Here is a 19,396-nt window from a genome sequence, read left to right as displayed (position 1 = left end):
CTGAAGAGATGGCTCACGGTGGTTAAGAGCACATACTGCTTTTGCAGAAGACCTGAGTTCGGTTCCCTGTACCTATACTGGGTAGTTCACAACTTCCCATAATTCTAGTTCCAGTAGGATCCAGTGCTTTTCTACAGACTTGTACTCGCATGCACATGCCTACATATGCACATGTACTTAAAACATGAAAAGAAAAACTGTTTGGGAGGAATGGGGAGAAGGCTCAGTGGGTAAAGTGCTCGCCGTACAAGGATGCAGACATGCATTCTGTTTTTTTTTTTTAAATATTTATTTATTTATTTGTTATGTATACAATATTCTGTCTGTGTGTATGTCTGCAGGCCAGAAGAGGGCACCAGACTCATTACAGATGGTTGTGAGCCACCATGTGGTTGGTGGGAATTGAACTCAGGACCTTGGAAGAGCAGGCAAAGCTCTTAACCACTGAGCCATCTCTCCAACCCCCAGACATGCATTCTGATCTCTAGCACTCATTTAAAAATCCAGGCATGTCAGCACACATCGATAACCCTAATGGTGTTAGCAAAGAGACAGGTGGGCTCCTGGAGCATGCTGGGTAGTTAGTCTGACCAAATCAGTGAGCTCCGGATTCAGTGAGGTGCCATGTCTCAGCAACTGAAGAAGACAACTGATGTTGACCTCTGGTTTCCATATGCAAGTTCATACACGTGCAGTGCGTACACACACATAGACAGACACAGACGGACATAGACACAGATTGGCATAGATACACACACACACACACACACACACACACACACACACAGCTATGTAGGATAGCAGGGTCAGAGCTCACAAAGGCTACCTGAGAGTTCGAGAATGGCACTCCATCTTGTGTCATTCTCTAACCTTTTTGGCTACTTTTCTGACATTCTCTTCACTCCTCAGGAGTCTCCAAGATCCAGCCAGCCAGTGGACAAGAAGGATGTTTCTCTCAGTTCAGATGCTGATCGGCCCCCTACTCCTGGCAAGCTGTTCAGCCAGGGTGCTGACAGCAGTCTGGGCAGTGTTGACGGCAGCAGATCCCGGGGAAGAGGGGCAAGTCCCCAGAGTGCACAGAAGGAAAATGAGAATCCCAAGATTTCTGCAAGTCAGGTGGCTCCTGAATTGGGCCCTGGGGGTGATCACCTTGCGAAGGACTCGAAAAAGGAGCAGCAGGCAGAGGACATAGTGGAGGCAGAAGAGGAGGGTTCCAGGAGGGAAGGGGCAGCCAAGGAAACTTCCGCCCTGGAGGAGAACACATCAGATGCCAGTGAGGTAAGTCCCTTGGTCCCAAGGCAGTTGTCAGCTGGAGCCTGCTGCCGCTCTCTCCAGCTCCTTACAGCTTCCTGCCTCCATGTCTGTATTACCGAGTCAGGCAGTCAGGCGCTGAATCCAGCTGTCAACATCAGCCAGAGCCCTTAATTGTGACAAATATGCCCAGACCCAGCAGGAAGTAAATTCCTGAATGAAATGGCAAACCTGCTGGTCCTGGGAATTCAGAGCAGAAATGTGCTTTTCCATTGGCCCCTCCTGGGAGATCCACGCTCTTTGTTCCTCCTCATTACCTCTCCCCGCCTATATGTTGTCTTGGTTTGCTGCAGTCTGAGTTCCTACAAAGAAGGGTAGGGGTGTGTGTGTGTGTGTGTGTGTGTGTGTGTGTGTGTTGGGGTGGGGCTGAGGCTGCTAGAGTTGAATGTCTCCACCAGCAGAATGGCTCTTCTCATTCATTTCTATGACAATTGTACCAGGCCCAAACATGCAGGTGGTTGCATTCATAAAATTGCTCAATAATCAACGTGGTTAGAAGTAGGTTTCTCTCTCTCTCTCTCTCTCTCTCTCTCTCTCTCTCTCTCTCTCTCTCTCTCTCTCTGTGTGTGTGTGTGTGTGTGTGTGTGGAGAGAGAGAGAGAGAGAGAGAGAGAGAGAGAGAGAGAGAGAGAGAGAGAACAAGCGCCCCTTTGGCATTATAGCTTTTCCTCATTTAGACAGTGAGGGAATTTATTTAAAGAGCTTGTATCTAATGTATCTAAGTCCTGGAAAAGACACTTCCAGAACTGGTGAGATGGCTTAGTCCATAAAGTGCTTGCTGAACAACATGAAGATCTGACTTTGACCCCCAGAATCTATCTTAAGAGCCAGGTGTGGTGATGAGCATTTTATAATCCCAGCACTAGGGAGGGGGAGATAGATGGATCCCTGGAGCTCACTGGCCAGCCGGCTTAGCTGGGTCAAATGGACTTCGGGCCAGTGAAAGATTCCATCCCCAAAACAAAATGGATGAACATCATGAAAGACAAAACCCGGATCGAAGCTGACCTATGGCTTCTACACACGTGCATGCACACACGCACACGCATGCACATGAGTGTACATACTCACTATGATACACTTTATTTTTTCAGATAGTGTCAAACATCTCTACTGATGGCTTCCTGTCTCCACTATTCTTAGCTCCCCTTTCCTGTTAATCCCGCTCCGATTTCGGGGGTGGTTGACCACTCTTAGCATCAGCACTTAGCCTGGTTCTTGTATAGGTGCTTATGACTGTTAGTTTTCAAAATGGGTAGATTTTTGGCTTGGGCTTAGACCTATGTCTAAGGAATTCATAGATAGCATCCCTGAACTTGGGGGGTGTTTCTCTGTCGTGTGTTCCTGCAGGAGTCAGAGATCCTTGAACACTTGAAAGACCCACAACTCTCAGAGTCCGAAGCTTCTGTTTCTAAGTCTTTCCTTGGCCTGGTGAGTTGCAGTGAGCCGCAGTGGGGCAGAATGAGAGAGCCTGGTGTTTCTTTTCCCTCGGAGATGTAGTTTAGCAGTGGTCACACAGCTGGGAATTGGGACAGTTAACCCTCAAAGTTATGTAACATGAGGGCCTGCTTGTTGGGGTTTCTGTCCCGCCCGGTACCCCACAGCCGGCAAGTCCTAAAGAAAATCACACAGAGATCTCCATAAGTTATAAACCTATTGGCCCACTAGCTCAGGCTTCGTATTAGCTCTTATAACTTATATTAACCCATTATTTTTATCTATGTTAGCCACATGGCTCAAAATTAGGTCTTGTTTTCTCTCTCTTTTTTGAGACAGGATTTCTCTGTGTAGCTTTGGAGTCTGTCCTTGAACTTGCTCTGTAGACCAGACTGGCATTGAACTCACAGAGATCCGCCTGCCTCTGCCTCTCAAGTGCTGGGATTAAAGGTGTGTGCCATCACTGCCTGGCCTAGTTCTAGTTTCTCAACTCAGTAACCAGGGTTAGCACTGCCCACTACAGCTTGCTGTGGGAATGGAGTGAGGCAGAGCATAAACTGTGGAGTGCTAGAGTCAGTGCTCTCACTTTTGTGTGAGCTGCCTGTGGCCTAGCAGGACAGTTATATCCAGGAGACTCCAGGACTGGCTGCTAGACTTTGGCCAGGATTTAATTTGAAAGTTAAGGCTTTTGTCCTGAACTGCCAGGCCATCCATGATTTCTGTGTCCTGGACCTTCATCCAGCCTGCTGGATCTCAAGTCCATTTGCCAAGTCTGATTCTTGAAGGGGAGATTCGGCTACTTTTGGCTCACTGGTACCTCTGTATGTCCCCCTCCATCTGCTCGGAGGAGGCAGCTATAAGGGAAGGGATTAGTGGAAGAGGGTCAGGGATGAAGAGAGCAGACAGGAGGGGTATAGAAGGGTTAGACAGCTGAGTGCTTTGGCCCCACACTGAGCCACGGGCTTCAGAAGCAGATGGCAGCTGCATTAGATAGAAGTAGAAATCAAACTGAAGGGAAAAGATCTAAATCCAAGAAAACCCCACAAACTAGAAAGGCTAGAAAGGTTAAAAAAAAATCAAAACAAATACACAAAACCAAAACAAAAACCCACAAAACCAAAATCCATTATTGGCAAAACCCGAACAAAACAAAACCCATCCAAATCCTAAAACAAAGCAACAAAAAGCCTATTTGACCAACTAAACACTTGACAGTGATGGATACCTGTTTCACTGAACTCTTGGAAACAAGTGGTCTGGTCTCTCCAAAGCTGCCACCGTGTGCTGCTGTGCCCGTCAGCTGGAAACAGCAGGACCAGACCTTTTCTGGGCATCCCCCCATCCATCAGGGATGACAGAACTGTCCCCATTTGAATACTGTGGATAGCAGTCCTTCACTTAGCCCAGCAGGATCTTTGGCTCAGAAGGGGTGTGGTGTGGTCCTGTGGCAGCCAAAGGGCAGTGAGGAATTGGGCTTGGTGTGGGCACTTGCCGCATGTCCCCAAGAGTACTCTGGACAATGCTAATGAATCCCATCGCCTAGAGAAAGGGCCACCTCTGTGTAAAGAAGGAAGGAGGGAGCTGGAAGGAGCCCACCAAACCTCACTTGGGGGTTTGGGTTTGCTGACCTTCTCCTGCCCTGCTTGGGGATGGAATGGGTGGGGAGGAAGAGACAGCTGTGACAGCCATGCGGTACAACATGTGTCATAGAGAGGCAGGCCCGGGGCTCATCTGACCTGCAGCCCCTTTCTTGCCAGCTTTTTGTCTTGGGTCGAATTTCATGTCCTCCACACCCTGTAGCTGCATTCATGAGGGCATAAACATTTCAGTCTTGTAGGGTTGTTTTTGTCTATAACTATACTATGAAAATACCCAATATATAGAAAGATCAGAAGACTTCTACAGTAAATCTTCACACTCTCCACTTATTGTCTACAGGGAATGTTTGCCTCTGTTTCCCTTATCCTCCCTCATGCCTGCTTTGAGAACCTAATTAGGTGTCCCAGTGCTGAGCTCGGTGCCTAGACACAGTGCACACCTTCCCGAGAGGCTGGCGGGCACTCTCCCTGACAAGGGCAGAGCTGATTTTCTCATCTCCACCGTCTCTAGGACTTTGGATGTCGCAATCAGATCTCAGAGCACCTGCTGGATGGTGACAGGCTTTCTCCGGTCTTGGGTAGAGCCCACCTGGAGGTGAGTCTGGGGGGACTAGGCTAGGGCCTCACTTTCTCTGGTAGCTACTTTTAGGGGCGATCCATAAACGATCCCTGCCCACTAGTGTGGACTTCTGGACATCCTCTCCCTCCAGACGCTTTCCTCTGGTGGGACTTCTGGCCGTGACTGCTTTGTCACTGCTCTGCATTGAGACATTCCTGCCCTGCCACGGGTCCATTCATTCATATAGCAGCCGAGAGTTAACCACCTGCCCACCCATCCCTTCCAGCTTTGCCACCTAGCAGCTGGGTCTGCAACTCGCCTTAGCTGTCTGCACACGCTGCACCTCGTGACTGCTCAACAGCCTTGCTGTTTCCCCTTGGCCTCCACATTCTCTTTTTTATGCTCTAAGGCCCAGTGCTGGTGCCTGCTTGGAGGAAGTGACGTGTCCCCTCTCTCTGCTATGGAAGCCGGTCTCTACTCAGGAAGATACAGAGGTGCCTGAAACACAGGTGCTGCCCTAAAATGGGCTTAAGTCAGGGCAGTTGTTTTTCTCTCTTGTGGGCTTCTAGAAGAGGGATTCTGGCACGTGGTCTCACAGATTTTAGGGAGCAACTGGTTTGAGTGGCTGGGAATCTATTGGGTAAAGCAACAGGGTACTTAATAGGAACCCAGCCTGGTGTGTTTGTCCTAGCATATGCTGGTGCATACAAGGTAGTGTTTTCAGACTGCATTTGAGCCCCACCCACTCTCTTGGGTCTGACTGGTGCTTTCCTGGGTGACTACCCAGTTACCAGGTCTCTGCTAGACTTTGGGTACCCCCTGTTTGCAGTGCTGAGGATACGAAGGCATGGAGAAGGGCAGGTAGGGTTAGGTAGGGAGGGCTTGGAGCAGGTGTACTGTCAGGCCCCAATGATAACAAGTGGGTAGGAAAGCCGCTAGCTCTGTAGGGCAGGGTGGGTTCAGCCGCTGTGTTCCAAAGCCTCTCTGCTACCTGACTTACTTGGGAGCTTTACAGAAGATTTCTGGGCCCACCTGAGCCCTAATGAGACCAGTAGTCCCTTCTGGCTGCTCCCATTTGGTATAGATCAGGGTCAGGGATTGGCTTGGTTTTAGTTCTCAGCAGCTATTACCTGCTGGCAACCAGTCCGACAGAGGAAAGTCTAGTTCATAGTTGGATTGTGGGTGGTACTAGATACCCTGGCTGACTGAATGGCAGTGCGCCCGACAGGGCCCAGCCTGTAGCTGTCTCCTGTTCTCAGGGTATGGAAGAATGGAGCTGCAGCCGCTTCCCAGCATGGACAGAACCATAGGTGCAGTCTTCTCTGTGGTCCTCTGGGGCTCTAGCCCTATTCCCCTGCTCTCATCTTTCCCAAGGCTAGGAACAGGGAGGGCTTTAGAATTACACTACCTTAACTTGTGTCCATCTCCAAATTATTTTGAGGACTAAGACATGGCTTAGTGGTAGAGCACTTACCTAGCATATGTGAAACCCTGATTCTATCCCCAGCACCGGAAGAAAACAATACAGCTTCAGATGTCAGTGACGTATAATAAACTGTATATCTACAGGGAAAAACTTGATACATTTTGCCATATGTATTCCTTTGAAGCTATTATCACTGTCAAGTTAATAATTCTCCCTTCCATTGCTGGGCATTGAATATAGGGCTTTGTATATGCTAGGTGAGTTCTACCACTTAGCTGTCTCAGCACCCTAGTCCCTGCCCTTATAAAAATAAAACCATCTAAGCTACTCAGGCTTGTCTTAGACTTGCAATTCTCCTGCTTTCACCTTGGGACTAGATCTTAAAAATAAAACTTAGGGGCTTAGGTAAGGCTGGGGTCCTGCTATCCTGAGAAGTGTTGGGTTAGAGGCTTAGCCTTGCTAAATGCTTGCTTTGCTCTGCTTTCCAAGAGTGCCACCATGACCGTCCCCTATTGGAGTCCTCTTCCTTTTCTGGGGCAAAAGCTCTAGGGAGAAGTAAAACTCTCCTGAAGGCCCACTGTCCAACTTTCCCCAGGTTATCCCTTCTCTGTCAGGAAGCTGCTTCGGTTTGTTGCAGAAGTACAGGATATGAAGCAAGAAGGGGGCAGACGGAATGATGTGGTCTGTGGCCAGCTCCAGTCCGCCTCTGTAGCCTCACGGTCCCGGAGTTCTTTGTGGCCTTGGGCTCCTTTTGAGCTTTCATTGCAATCACCCTGTTTTGTTACTTAGATTTTAGTTTGTGAAGTGCAGTTGGTCTGTGCAATCCTTCTCTTTGAAAAAGTGTGAGCAAGAGGATAATTGCACGCGGTGGTTTGCAGGGAAGATTCATGGTAAGCGGAACACTAGGAGGGTGTGCTTGCCTGTCATCGTGTGCAGGCTCTGCCCAGGTTGATGCAATGAAGAATGGCAGCCCTGGCAGGGAGCCCTTCTGCTTCAGGCTCTGAAAGGTACTCACAGGTGGCATTGCTAGTTTTCATGTAATTTGGGGGAGCCTTGGCCTTCCGTTCCTACCCAGATGACAGTCAGATCAAATTCTGGTCCAGGCTGCCGGAGGAGAATGCATGTGAGGGTTGCAGAGGGCTGGGACCCCACTGGGGAAGACAGAGTGCTCTGTCCTTCCCTAACTCTCCCAGTGACCTCTGAGTCCCGGAGCAGACGCTGCTCCTGTCAGGAGGGCCAGCCCTAGAGTGGGGCTGTCACAGAGCTTTTCTTGGCTGAGGGAGAAGATGGGAGAGCAGGAACTGGTGTTATGGCCTGCCTTCCTTGACAGAAGTTAGGTTCATGTGTAGGACATTTCACCCTTACCTGAGAGCCAAGCTTTACCATGTTATATAGTATAGCAGTCGCTTGAGGCAGGACGTTCTGGAACAAAGAGTGGATCCCAAACTGACACATCACCACTACATTTCTTTAGGAAATATTTGAAATCATCAGAAATTGCCCTTTTCTTTTTTGGAACCAACTTGCTAAATTTGCCTAGATACCCAAGATGTAAAATAAGACTTGAGCGTCTGAGAGTTTATTTTCAAACAGATGCTGTAACAGCAGACTGTGGGGCAGGGGGCTCATTGTCTCCTGATGGAGCTCGTGTCCTAGAATGGAGCAGTGGAAGGAAGGCCGCTGCCCTCCCCTAGAGTCAGGCACCCTCCAGTTTGGGGCATAGCCTCCCTTCTCTCACCTAAATTCTGGTGCTTCAGAATTCCTTCTTTCTGGTGTGCTTGCCCACTGCCTTTGGTCAGCCTATTTTATTTTGGCACCCCTGTACCACCAGGCCTGATGAGCCAGGCCTCGGTGAATTTGGGTGTCCATGGAGATCCTTGCCTTCTCCTTGCAGCTAGCAGTTCAGGCTCTAGGCAGCGGGCTAGGCTCTTGGGTCCTCCCCACCCCCACCTCTGGCTCCTGTTTGTATATGTAGTGACTATATTTATTTGTCTCCTGTTCCAGCTGTGGGCCAGGGACTTAGCCAGAGCTTAGGAAACTGCATTCTACAGTAGACAGACATGTTCTGTGTCTCAGTGTCCTGGCCTCTCCAGACGTACCATAGAGCACCTATCCTCAGTGTCTGACTCAGGATAAGAGACCCTCACAGTGCATAGCCCTCTAATGCATTTCTCCCTGACTTCTTGTGTACAGGCCCAAGGGTTAGGCCAAGAACGAGATGACAGCCAGTCCAGCAGAGCTGAGCCACAGAGCAAGCATTCCCAAGTCTCTGAGAGGTACAGTGGGAGGCTGCCCCAGGGACCCAAGGCATTCTGTGACGTCAGGGTGGTGTGGGCTTGGGTAGAATTCCTGGTCCTTATGGCTGGCATTGGTTTAGTATGCCCTTGCTGGAAGACAGATGATGACCTGGCTGGATGGCAGTACGAGGTGTGTGTATGTGGTGGGGGGGGTGGGGGTGGGATGAAGCCTGCCTGTGGTGGTGTGCTGTGACAGGAGTGTCAAGTGTCACTTGGCAGGACTTTGCACATGGCCCTTTGGTGAGTCCAGGGCTCTGTCCTCTTTATTGGTTTGGGCTGATTAAGCTGGATTAAGCTGTGAGTGTCTGGTCGTGAGCCAGGGCTGAAGTGGTCTGTTGGATGTCTGGAGAGCCATGTTCTTAGGGACTGAAGCGCTGCATTCTGAGCCAGGTTCTTCCTGTGATGGCAGAGGTGGGGAGAGAGAGAGAGAGAGAGAGGTCCTGTGATGTAGAGATGATTGTGCAGACTTTCTGTCTCTCACACACGTGTGCATGTGTGTCACACATAGCAGTCACACACGCAGCAGACAACCTCCTCCTCAGCTCCCCTGGTCTCATCCCGTAAAAGGAGGAGGGCTACCACCCAGAGAAATGAAGGGTAGTAGTCATGGCTTCTTGGATCTGACAAAGTGGTCTGCACTCTTCCTTCTTTGCTGTATTCAGTGATGCTTCCTGCTCTGGCTACCTTCTGACCACTTGAGTCTGGCATTACCTTTTCCCATTTATTTTTATTTTTTAGTTTTATTTTTTTTCTGGATGTATGACTGTGTACCTGGAGCCCGAGGGTATTGGATCCTCTGGAACTGGAGTTACAGATGGTTGTGAGCAGCCATGTGGGTGCTGGGGATTGAACCCAAGTCTTCTGCAAGAATAAGTACTCTTTTTCACTGAGTCATCTCTCCAACCTATCCTTGCCCACTGAAATTTTTTTATTTGATTTTAAGTGTGTGTTTATGTATGAGTCTCTGTGTGTGCCTCTGTGTGTGCATGTATGTGCTCTCATGAATATGAGTGCCCACAGAAGCCAGAGGTGTAGGATGCCCTGGAGCTGGAATTATAGGCAGTTATGATCCATCTAACACAGGTGCTGGGAATTGAACTCAGGTCCTTGGAAGAGCAGTATAGATGCTCTGAACCACTGAGCCATCTCTTCAGGACTTTTTTTCTCCATTTTCCCTTAATTTTTTCATCCCTCCCTGGCCCCAGTGATAGTGAATTCTGAGGGTGGACATACATGTGAAGGTGTTCAGCTGTTGGACCAGGCAAATGCAGCAGGGTAGCCGAGAGCGCAGCTGTAACCCTGCAGGAGGGAGCTGAGGGGGAGGCTGTCGGGCTGCACATGTGACCACTATGTCTAAAGCCTCTGTAGGTGCGCAGTGACCCCTGTCCAGATGAGGGGGACTGGAGCACGCTTTTACCACACACTTTCTCTTCTTGCTTTCCGAGTGATGGCCTGACCCTGCTCCTCTGGCCGTCCTGACCAGGTTATTGTACCCCATTTCTGTCAAGGGAACAGCTCCAGAGTACCCTGCACAGCCAGGCTGTGGAGGAAGGACCTCTGCAGACCCTGGAGAGGCAGCCTGAGTGGAAGGAAGCAGAAGAGCCTGGAAAGGGCTCTGTAGCCAGCCCCACCCCGCTGGCCCCCCTTCAGAGGTAAGGCTGAGGAAGACGGGTCCCTGAGGGTGGTGGCCCCTCCACGTGTCGTTGTAATAGTGAGGACTAGAGACAGGGACGAGAACGGTTGTAGACACTGCAACCAGAGCGGCAGTGGCAGAACCGCAGAAACCGTGTGTGTGTGTGTGTGTGTGTGTGTGTGTGTGTGTGTGTGTGTGTGTGTACTGGGCGGTGGGGGTGGTGGTGGTGAATCTGCTTCTTCGTAGTTCTCAATCTACAGCTGAAACTAGGGTAGCCAGCTTGATGGGGGAGCCATGGGAGCACTTGAATAAGAGTGTGCCTCCTCCTGCCAGGGCAGACTGCTATTGTCCTGGCCACTGCACTCCTGCTAGGGACCCCTCCCTTTCAGCTCCTTGTTCATCTGCATATATCCCCCCCCGCCCCCCCCCCCCCCCCCCCCCCGCACCTCTAGTCTCGCACAGGCTAAGCTGGAGCACTGTTTTGTCCCAAGCCCAGCCAGATGGCAGTGCAGGGCCCCTGGATCTTCTGAAGCCAGATGGGAGGACCTTTCTGTCCCAGCTTGGTCCGAGATCCCAGGGTGTATTTGCCAGTTCCTCTGTTTCCTGGCAAGAGGAAGATGTTGGTCTTAAGATTCATACAATTGGAATGAGCCGCAGGGAAACTGAGCTGTAGCAAAGTCCAATCAGCAGCACCCACTGAACACCATCTCTCTTCCCATGCGGGTGGGAAAGTTTGGTCTTCACTTCAGATGACTGAGAGAGAGGGGGATTGGGGAATGAGGCAGGCAAGTTTCCCTGGGGCTGCCCTCCATGTCTTGCCACAGCTCTTTAACCCCCAATAGGCTGTAAGCCGAGCCCTTCCCTTCCTAACTGGTTCTAACACAGTTGCTTCTTTATTGCTTGCAAGGGAGCAGGTCCTGAGCCTGCCTGCTTTCCCTGAGAGGTCTGAGGAGAAGCACTCCCAGGCTGAAGAGCTGGGTCTTGGGCAGCAAGAGGCTGAGGAGTCTGAGGAGAAGGTGGCAGTCAGCCCCACCTCATCTGTCTCTTCAGAGGTGTAAGGGCCAGTTTTATGTGTCTGTTCTGTCTTCCAGTGTGTGGACTGCTTGAGTGCCCGTTCCCCTTGAGTGGTGGCAGGAGTGGAGTGAAGGATGGTTCATCCTTGGTGCTCCATATGCAGCTTTGAGGGCTCCACTAACCATCACTGATCCTTGCCAGGTCTGAGCGTGGGTGAGGGGAACCGTGTGACTCATTAACAGGAACCACGAAGCACGAGTTTTCTCTAAAATGTTTTAGAAGGGAGATAGGGGCTCGGGGTGGGGAGGGGCTTGCTGACGAGTCACACAGTGAGCAGACTTGCTCCCTAGAGCCCTGACTTTTGACTTTAGGCCCGAGGTAGCTGTGCCAGGCTCTCCCCGAGTGAATGAGAGGTACAAAGGGCCCAGGGTTGTTGAGCAGTCAGTTTTTCTGCTGGTGACTCACTGAGAGCTACCCAGGTCAATGAGCTCATTATCTCATGACTTCATCTCATCATCCTAACCCTGCTGGAGTCACGTGGGCATGTAGTAACTACATTTTTTTCAGAAGGTGAGCTATCGTGCAGTAACGAACATGGCTTTCTCAGGTCTCCTAGGAGACTGACACAGTGAATCAGGGCATTGTTCACAAGGACAGGAGCTGAGTGTGAGAGAGGAAGCTAGGTAGAGGTCAGGGGATGGTCCCAGGCCCTCTGTGGGGAGGCCAGAAGCTTGGCTTAGCTCTTCTCCAGACACGGTGACTGCCCAGTGCCCCCGCTTCATGTTTCTTCCTGTCTCAATGATGCTGTCCCTCCTGGGGTTTCCAGATGTTTGACTGGCCCCCTAGGCTCAGTGTGTCCCATCCTTAGGCCGCATCTGCTTTTCTTTCCTTGAGTCTTTTCCAGTGGGAATCGGTTGTTTTTCAGAGTGGTGCAGGAGTTCTGTGCCGGGCAGCTGGGTCCGAAGGGTTAGGCCGCAGAAGTCATCATCTGCATCTTTTATTAACACTTGCAGGATAGTAAATGGATCTAAGCCACTGGCTGGCTGTGTACTCAGTGGTAGAGTGTTTATTTGCCTAACATATCCAAGATCCGAATTCACTTCCAGTACTGCTGCAGAGAGTCTGGGTATCTGACTCTCTAGCTTAGCAGAAGTACCCTCACTTCTAGGAACGTTCCAGGGGACTGCCTTGCCCTCCCTGCCTTCCCACCCTTGCTTATCCCTGTGTATCTCTGAGTTACTTAGTGTCCAGCCTGCCTTGCCTCCCGTGACTGGAAACTGGGCCTCACAGAGGTTGATACCTGAGCAGTTGGCCTAGAAACCAGACCCACCTCTTCTTTCTGAGCCCTCAGCTTGCTGTTGGCTCTTTCAGGCATCATTCAGTGCTTTAGACCTAAGCAAGGTGTTCAGGATAACCAAGTCTTTAAACCAGGGAGGCAGGAAACAGGCTCATTTGCCTATGCGTCAGGTGCGCAGGCAGGCTCACTGGTGTGGTCTGCAGCATCTGTCCCTAGGGCTACACACAGCTATGCAGCCCACAAGGGAGACAGACATTAAAAGGTACTGTCGCTGGGAAAAGATGCTTTCTGCCAAGGTTGGAAATGAGTTGGAGGGTTGATGAGGCAGAGAGCTGGGAGGGGAGGCCCTTGTGGAGGGCAATATTCTCAGAGGAGGGAGCATCCATGTTGCTGTATCTGCATCAGCTGGCTGTGGAAGGAGGGAGGGAACAGAGTTGGGAGGAGAGAACTGATAGCGTGGCTTAGGGTTATTTTCTGAGTTCTGATTTTAGAAGTAGGGAAGGACAGGTTTTTACTATATTTCAGAGATGTCACTAGCCTTTTCTGTCTTTTTCTCACTAGTATCTGCTGGCTGCAGTGGGGTTCTTCACCCCGTACTCTTCTGCCGTTTTGATCTGTCCCCTCCCGCTGCCTTCCATCTGCTACACCGCTGAGCTGGAGGGAGGGGTTTTAGGGCTCTCAGTTGAGGGGCTGGCTCTCCGGTTGACTCTCAAGTGGTTCTTGGCTTCAGGTTCTGCACACATGCTCCTGCTGGATGGAGCCATGGCCAGTGTGTAGTGCCTGAGCACTGTACAAGGAGTGTTTCTGTGCTAACAGGTATTGGAATGTGAGGCTTAGGCACCCGGGAGTGCGCGTGCCGCCTGGCTTTGAAGGAAGTAAAATACTTTATCCTGATACTCTTCATGACTGTCTAGACATACAGTCCTCTGTGCACTCAGTTGACTCAGAGTTTCTCACCAGTTCCAAACATTAACGTAACCATGAGCTGAAGACAGCATTTCATCGCGTTTGGCCCAGAAAGCACCCTGCTCCTTTGGCAGCAACTTTGTAGTTTCTTCTGTGGTTCTTCTACGTGGCCTTGGCCTCTGCTTGATTTGGGAGGCAGAGAACAGACTCTGGGACCTATTTCTGAAATGAGCCTTAAGTAGTAGGCAGAGCTATAGTAGGGACATGGAGGCAGGATTGCGCCACCCCAGGGGAGAGCCCATGAGGGACAGACTCTCGATCTCTGCCCTGCCAGAAGCCACCCCTCAGGCCACAGCCTCCCAAGGCTGTTAGGAGCTGTCCCCCTCCTAGGATCCTGGATCTTATCCAGTCCAGGCTTATTCCATAGGACAGATGCTCACTGGATCTGATTGCCAGCCCCTGTATGACCTGTCTGGGGGCTCCCCATTAGAGTTTTGGTGTGATATTCTGTAGCTTTTGGACCTTGTGGGCTCTAACACTGTAGTGGTAAGCTGCCCCTTTCCCTATGCAGGCAAACCACGGAGCCTGCAGCTCCCCAAAAGCAGTTCTCAGAGGCTATACTGAAGGCCACGGAAGAGGCAGTGACCCAGGAACTGAAGGAAAACCAGAGGCGGCTGCTGGAGTTGAAGAAAGAGAGGCAGAAGCAGCTGGAAGAAAGGCTGTGGCGAGAGGAGGAGGAGGAGGTGCAACGGCTTTACCAGCAGAAGGAGAAATCCCTCAGGTCTTCTTCCTCCCAGGGCAGGGGTGTGGGGAGGAGGGACACCCTTTTTCTGTGCCGACCTATCTGGGATGCCTACAATCTCACCAAAGTAGCTCCTAGAAACCTTTCCCAGAAACTTCTGTTGGTGTTGCTTTGAGTGCCCAGGGAAAACATCTCTGGCCTGGCTCCTTTAGTGACGAGTAAGACTGGAGAGGTGGTCCTTCAGCTAGTCTTTCTGCCCTGGAGTAAAAGCAGGGTTCTGCTCAGAAGAAATGGATGAATGGCTACCAAGAAAGTAAAAAGCAGCGTGTCATAGCCCTCAGCCAGGCCTCTTCAGAAGCATGTGAATATTCTTTGTTGACAGTTTCATGCCAAGGCTTGTCCCTTTAGACAGAACATCCAGGAGCGGTTGAAAGTTATTATTTTTAGACCATAGATAGCAAATCTATGCCTAATTTTGAGGAAAGAAAACAGATAACCATCACCTTAATGGTGGGAGGTCAGGCTCAACCTCTCATTAGCCCAGCACAGGCTCCCTGTCCCAGGGTCCACCCTCTGTCATATCTTCTTGTGACCACGAGTAATATCCTCTTCCGGCCAGCTAAAGGTCAGGGTGCAGCCAACAGCTTCCCTTAGAGTACAGCACCTCCAGCCCGAGGGTGGCTCCTAAGGGCTGTAAGCTTGTGGAGACCAAGGTGCCTGAGCTGTCTGTCTCAGGGCCTAGAACATACTAGTTGCTCCCTAAGTGGCATTTCTTGTTTGGATTTTGGGTAGAAATGAATAGTTTTAGCCAGTAATGACTAAGTGATTTCTCTGTGGGTAAGAGCCTTGTCTGGCTTTCCTTGAAGCTGTTCTTCAGGGGACTCTGGTTTCCCTTTCCACACAAACTTTCTTGGGTGTGGATCCTCCTCCTCGCCACTGACGAGAAGACAGCCGGTCTTGCCCTTTTGTTAGGTGTGAAAGGAGAGCTTGGGTTGCTCTCAGTTTCCCCGTCAGCCCGACATTCATGTTGGCTATGTAAATTTTGCCATGGAAAAAAAGGGTTTTGGAGTCCAAAAGGAAGGATTTGTACTTTGCTCACATTTTCCCCCCTTACCACAGAGGAAGAGAGTGATATAAATAACTTGAAATAGCAAGTCTGCTTTGTCTCTGGAATTCACTGGTCTTTTGAATCATGTTTTCCTTAGGGTTGAACTTTCTGAGTGCACTGTGCACATCCACTAGTCTTGTGGGATCTATATGAGGAGTCCCCACTACCCCCGCAAAAAAAAAAAAAAAAAGATCTTGTTTGTAAAAGTAGAGGTATATTTGCTTCAGGTGAAATGATGGATATCACTGGTCAGATAAGATGCCTCTCATGGACATGTAAGGCTTGCTCATAGTTTGGGACTAGGTGATATTACACAAACCCAACACACTGATGGAACAGCATTTTATATCTGTTACTGTATTCTGTGCTTGATACAGAAGACAGTATCATTAGTAGATGTGGTAGCATGAGCCTGTAATCCCAGGCACTTGGTAGGCAAAGGCAGAAGGATCAGGAGGTAAGGCCACTTTTGGCTACATAGGGAATGTGAAGCCACCTAGACTAAAGGAGACCTTTCCTCCCCCCCCACAGGAGGCAGGATTTTTTTCCTTTTAAGTTTTTTGAGACAGGGTTTCTCTATGTAGCCCTGGCTGTCCTGAAATTCACTCTGTAGACCAGGCTGACCTCAAACTCAGAGGTCCACCTGCGTCTGCCTCCCAAGTGCTAGGATTAAAGACATGCACCACCATTGCCTGGCAAGAGACAGGATTCTTATTCTGAAGAAATTCCCTGTTTTGCAAGGAAAGCAGAAGGAACAGATTAGTTACGAGGTACCGTGATGCGCGGCACAGGGCACAGGCCTGCATGCAGATTGTAAGGGGAAAGGCAAATTGATGAACTTGCCTGTTGGGCAACGAATAGGATTTTGTCAGATAGAAAAATGGAATTCTTGGCTGAAGGACCAGCATGGGCGATAGTCAAGGGGCAAAGAAAAGGGTAGAGATCTGGAGATGTGATGCATTTGGGGTGCCCAGGATAGAGTCTATTGACTGAGGGGTGAGGTTGGCAATAACCTTCTTTGAGTGAATACCTTGTCCAGGAGGATAACCTGTAGGTGGAGGGGAACCTTGGACCAAACAGCCTGCCTTTTGTTTCCCGTGGCAAGGATAGATGGAAGTTAGGTTCATGAGGAACCAGCATGGATGAGACATTGACTGATGTCTAGTACTGAGCGTGGTTTGTGGGGAGGCCGAGTTGCATGGATCCTGAGTCCAAGAAAGACCTCGGTGGTCACTCTCACCAGCCTATATCTTTCCTTTTCCCTCAGCCTCCTGAAGGCACAGCTGCAGAAAGATGCTGCGGCAGAAGAGGAGGAAGAAAGCCAGAGGCTGGCCCGCCTCCGGGCCCAGGTGCAGTCCAGTACAGAAGCATTTGAGAACCAAATTAGGTGAGTCTACACTGGGGGCTGCCTGGCCTGGGGCAGTAAGTGACCTGAGTGCCCGGGGCTTTTCCCATTCCATTCTCTCTGCCCAGAGCTGAGCAACAGGCTGCCCTCCAGAGACTTCGAGAAGAAGCAGAGACCCTCCAGAGGGCCGAAAGAGCCAGTTTGGAACAGAAAAGCAGGAGGATGCTGGAGCAGCTAAGGGAGCAGCTGGAGGCCGAGGAGAGGAGTGCCCAGGCCGCCCTGAAGGCGGAGAAGGAGGCCGAGAAGGAAGTGGCTCTGCGGCAGCTGAGGGAGCAGCTGGAAGGGGAGAGGAAAAAGGTGAATGAGCTGAATCAAATCTGCCCCCTTGACACAGCGTGCAGAGCATGAGAGGGGCTTGCTCCAGGCTTGGGTGCAGGCAGGGGAGCTGACGCCCTGAGCCCCTTGTGTGGACTCGCTCTACTCAGGGCAGATGCTCTCCCTGGTCTCTGCAGCAGCTGTCCAGGGAAGTGTCCTGTGGATTTGGGGAGCTTTTGCTATGGAGGAGCTGTGGCCAGAAGAGGGCTTGACACAGCGGTGCTGTCCCTGTCGCTGTAGGCGGCCGCAGTGGCTCCTTTCCCCAACTGCTCTGGAATAAGAGACAAACCCTTGCACAGGCTCTCCCCTCGCCTCACTTCTCCTCCCAGCATCACATCGGCCTCCAAATCAAACTCCCGGTAGTGGGCCACACAGAACTTTGCTTTTGGCGAGAGCTTCGGTAGTTAGACACCCGATGGTCCAGATCAGGTTCCCAGAGTCTACTCTGACCTCCATCTGGCCTGGCTGCCTCGTATTCTCATATATGTGGGCTTGTGTATGTAACTGCGGGCTTGCTCAGGGTCGGTGTGGAAGCGGTGACCTGAGGTTTACTAAAAGGCCTCTATGCTGGCCTTGTTCTACCTCTCTGTCAGCTATAGACTATAGGGGCTGAGTTATTTTAAACAAAAGTGTCCCTGTGATTCTCCTTGGCCCCTTAGAGCAAGGTGGTCCTCTGAACCCTGGCTTCCCTTGGTCAGTGCCTGGCCAGTGCCCTTCCCTGATTCTCACAGTCCCTCTGCTTCTCTCCAGGCAGTGGCAGACCTGGAGAAGGAGCACAGTGCTGAGCTGGAGCGGCTCTGTTCCTCATTGGAGGCCAAACACCGGGAGGTGAGAAGAGCGTGGCCTGGTCTGAGGGGGCAGAGCCTGGGCCCTCAGACCCCTTCATGGAGGGTGGCACAGGAATTCAGCCCCACCCTTGGCCAGTAGGGAGTGAGTTTCCATTCCCCTCAGGATGCTGGGATGGGTGCCTAATCTCTGGCAGTGAGTCCCTGTATAGAGACTCTACTTCTGAGGGCCACATTCTGGTGTATGTGCTGGTATCTCCTTAGGTGGTCTCTAGCCTCCAGAAGAAGATAGAGGGGGCTCAGCAGAAAGAGGAGGCCCAGTTACAGGAGAGCCTTGTGTGGGTAGAGCAGAGAGCTCACCAGAAGTTTCATCAGGTGACTGAGTATGAGCAAGAGGTGAGTGCTGGTCTGTGTCAGCTCTACTAAGGTCTTCTGGGCTGTCTAGTCTGAGTGGCCTCCACTCCTTCAAAACCAGGACCTTTGGTGCTTCTAGGCCCCCGTGTGCCTGTAGGAAGGGGTAGTGGTCATAGTTCAACACACGCGTGCTTTGGTGCTCTGTGCGTATTGGGGATAGTTCATGTGTAAGACCTTCAGGTCCCCAGGCCTCGGCACTCTCAGTCCATGAAGCTGTGTTCTTTCTGTCTCCTTACAGCTTAGCAGCCTCCTTCGAGACAAGCGCCAGGAGGTAGAGAGGGAACATGAGAGGAAGATGGACAGGATGAAGGAGGAGCACCGGCAAGCGATGGCTGAAGCCAGAGAGCGATATGAGGCTGAGGTAGCTTAGTCGCCTCTCTCTCCAGCAAATGTAGACACGGGAACATCAACTGCTGTTCTTCTCAGCTGCAGGCATGGGAGGGGAGATCTGGAAAAGGTCAGAGGAGACTTACTTCTCTGGCATCCTGCAATGACAAGGTCATTGTTCTATCTTACCATTGAAGCATGAGAAAGCCCCCACCCCCACCCCCGTTCCCCAACAAGGGGTGCTTCTTCCCCCACAGTGATTATACTTTGTTTAAATGGTAATGATTACTGATGCTACCAAGCCTTTACCAGGTACCAGGCACTACTCTGAGCTCCTTAGCCACCCTCCTGCATTCAGTCCTCGCGGCAGCCTTGGGAAACGTGCGCGCCATCATCTTCATTTTGGAGACCTGGGGAGTTTAGGCCACCTTCCCAAGCTGTCTGACTACACAGCTTTCAGTCTTAGTTACTCCGAAGCCACGCCCCCAGGGCGCATGGGATTTCAGGACAGCAAGAAGGAGACAAGAGCCCAACAATAGCTGGATATTATCTGCCTGGATTAGTTACTTTTTTAATGTTGTTGATGTGACAAGCTACTTGGCAAAGACAACTCAAGGAAGGAAGGGTTTTTCTGGCCCCATGTGGTTATCCTCTTATCGTGGTGGGGCAGGCATGGCGGCAGAAGCATGATGCAGTTGGCCACATTGCGTCCGCAGTCAGGAACAGAGGGATGAGTGCTGACCCTCAGCTCCAGTTTTGTTTTAGGTGGTCTGAGACCTCAGCCCGTGGAGTGGTGCTGTTCACATTTAGGGTGGGTCTTCCC

At 51.0% G+C, this 19,396-nt stretch overlaps 1 protein-coding gene across 5 annotated transcripts in view; it reads left to right on the top strand.

The window, feature by feature from the left end:
- Cep164 (centrosomal protein 164) overlaps window positions 1-19,396 on the top strand; it is a 65,049-nt gene that overhangs the window by 36,649 nt on the left and 9,004 nt on the right. For 2 of the 5 annotated variants that reach the window (XM_057767534.1, XM_057767533.1), the window contains exons 8-19: window positions 910-1,278; window positions 2,661-2,741; window positions 4,857-4,940; window positions 8,524-8,606; window positions 10,136-10,279; window positions 11,168-11,314; window positions 14,049-14,258; window positions 16,595-16,714; window positions 16,801-17,029; window positions 17,798-17,875; window positions 18,097-18,228; window positions 18,485-18,607. In XM_057767534.1, coding sequence (XP_057623517.1) covers window positions 910-1,278; window positions 2,661-2,741; window positions 4,857-4,940; window positions 8,524-8,606; window positions 10,136-10,279; window positions 11,168-11,314; window positions 14,049-14,258; window positions 16,595-16,714; window positions 16,801-17,029; window positions 17,798-17,875; window positions 18,097-18,228; window positions 18,485-18,607 — 1,800 coding nt within the window. The remainder of the gene's footprint in view (window positions 1-909; window positions 1,279-2,660; window positions 2,742-4,856; window positions 4,941-8,523; window positions 8,607-10,135; window positions 10,280-11,167; window positions 11,315-14,048; window positions 14,259-16,594; window positions 16,715-16,800; window positions 17,030-17,797; window positions 17,876-18,096; window positions 18,229-18,484; window positions 18,608-19,396) is intronic. The other 3 variants (XM_057767535.1, XM_057767536.1, XM_057767537.1) reach the window with 3 other exon arrangements.

This window comes from Chionomys nivalis, chromosome 4 (genome assembly GCF_950005125.1).
Source record: "Chionomys nivalis chromosome 4, mChiNiv1.1, whole genome shotgun sequence".
NCBI classification, from domain to species: Eukaryota; Metazoa; Chordata; class Mammalia; order Rodentia; family Cricetidae; genus Chionomys; species Chionomys nivalis.
The sequence above is the reverse complement of the archived record's forward strand: the minus strand, read 5'-3'. Positions and strand labels throughout refer to the sequence as shown.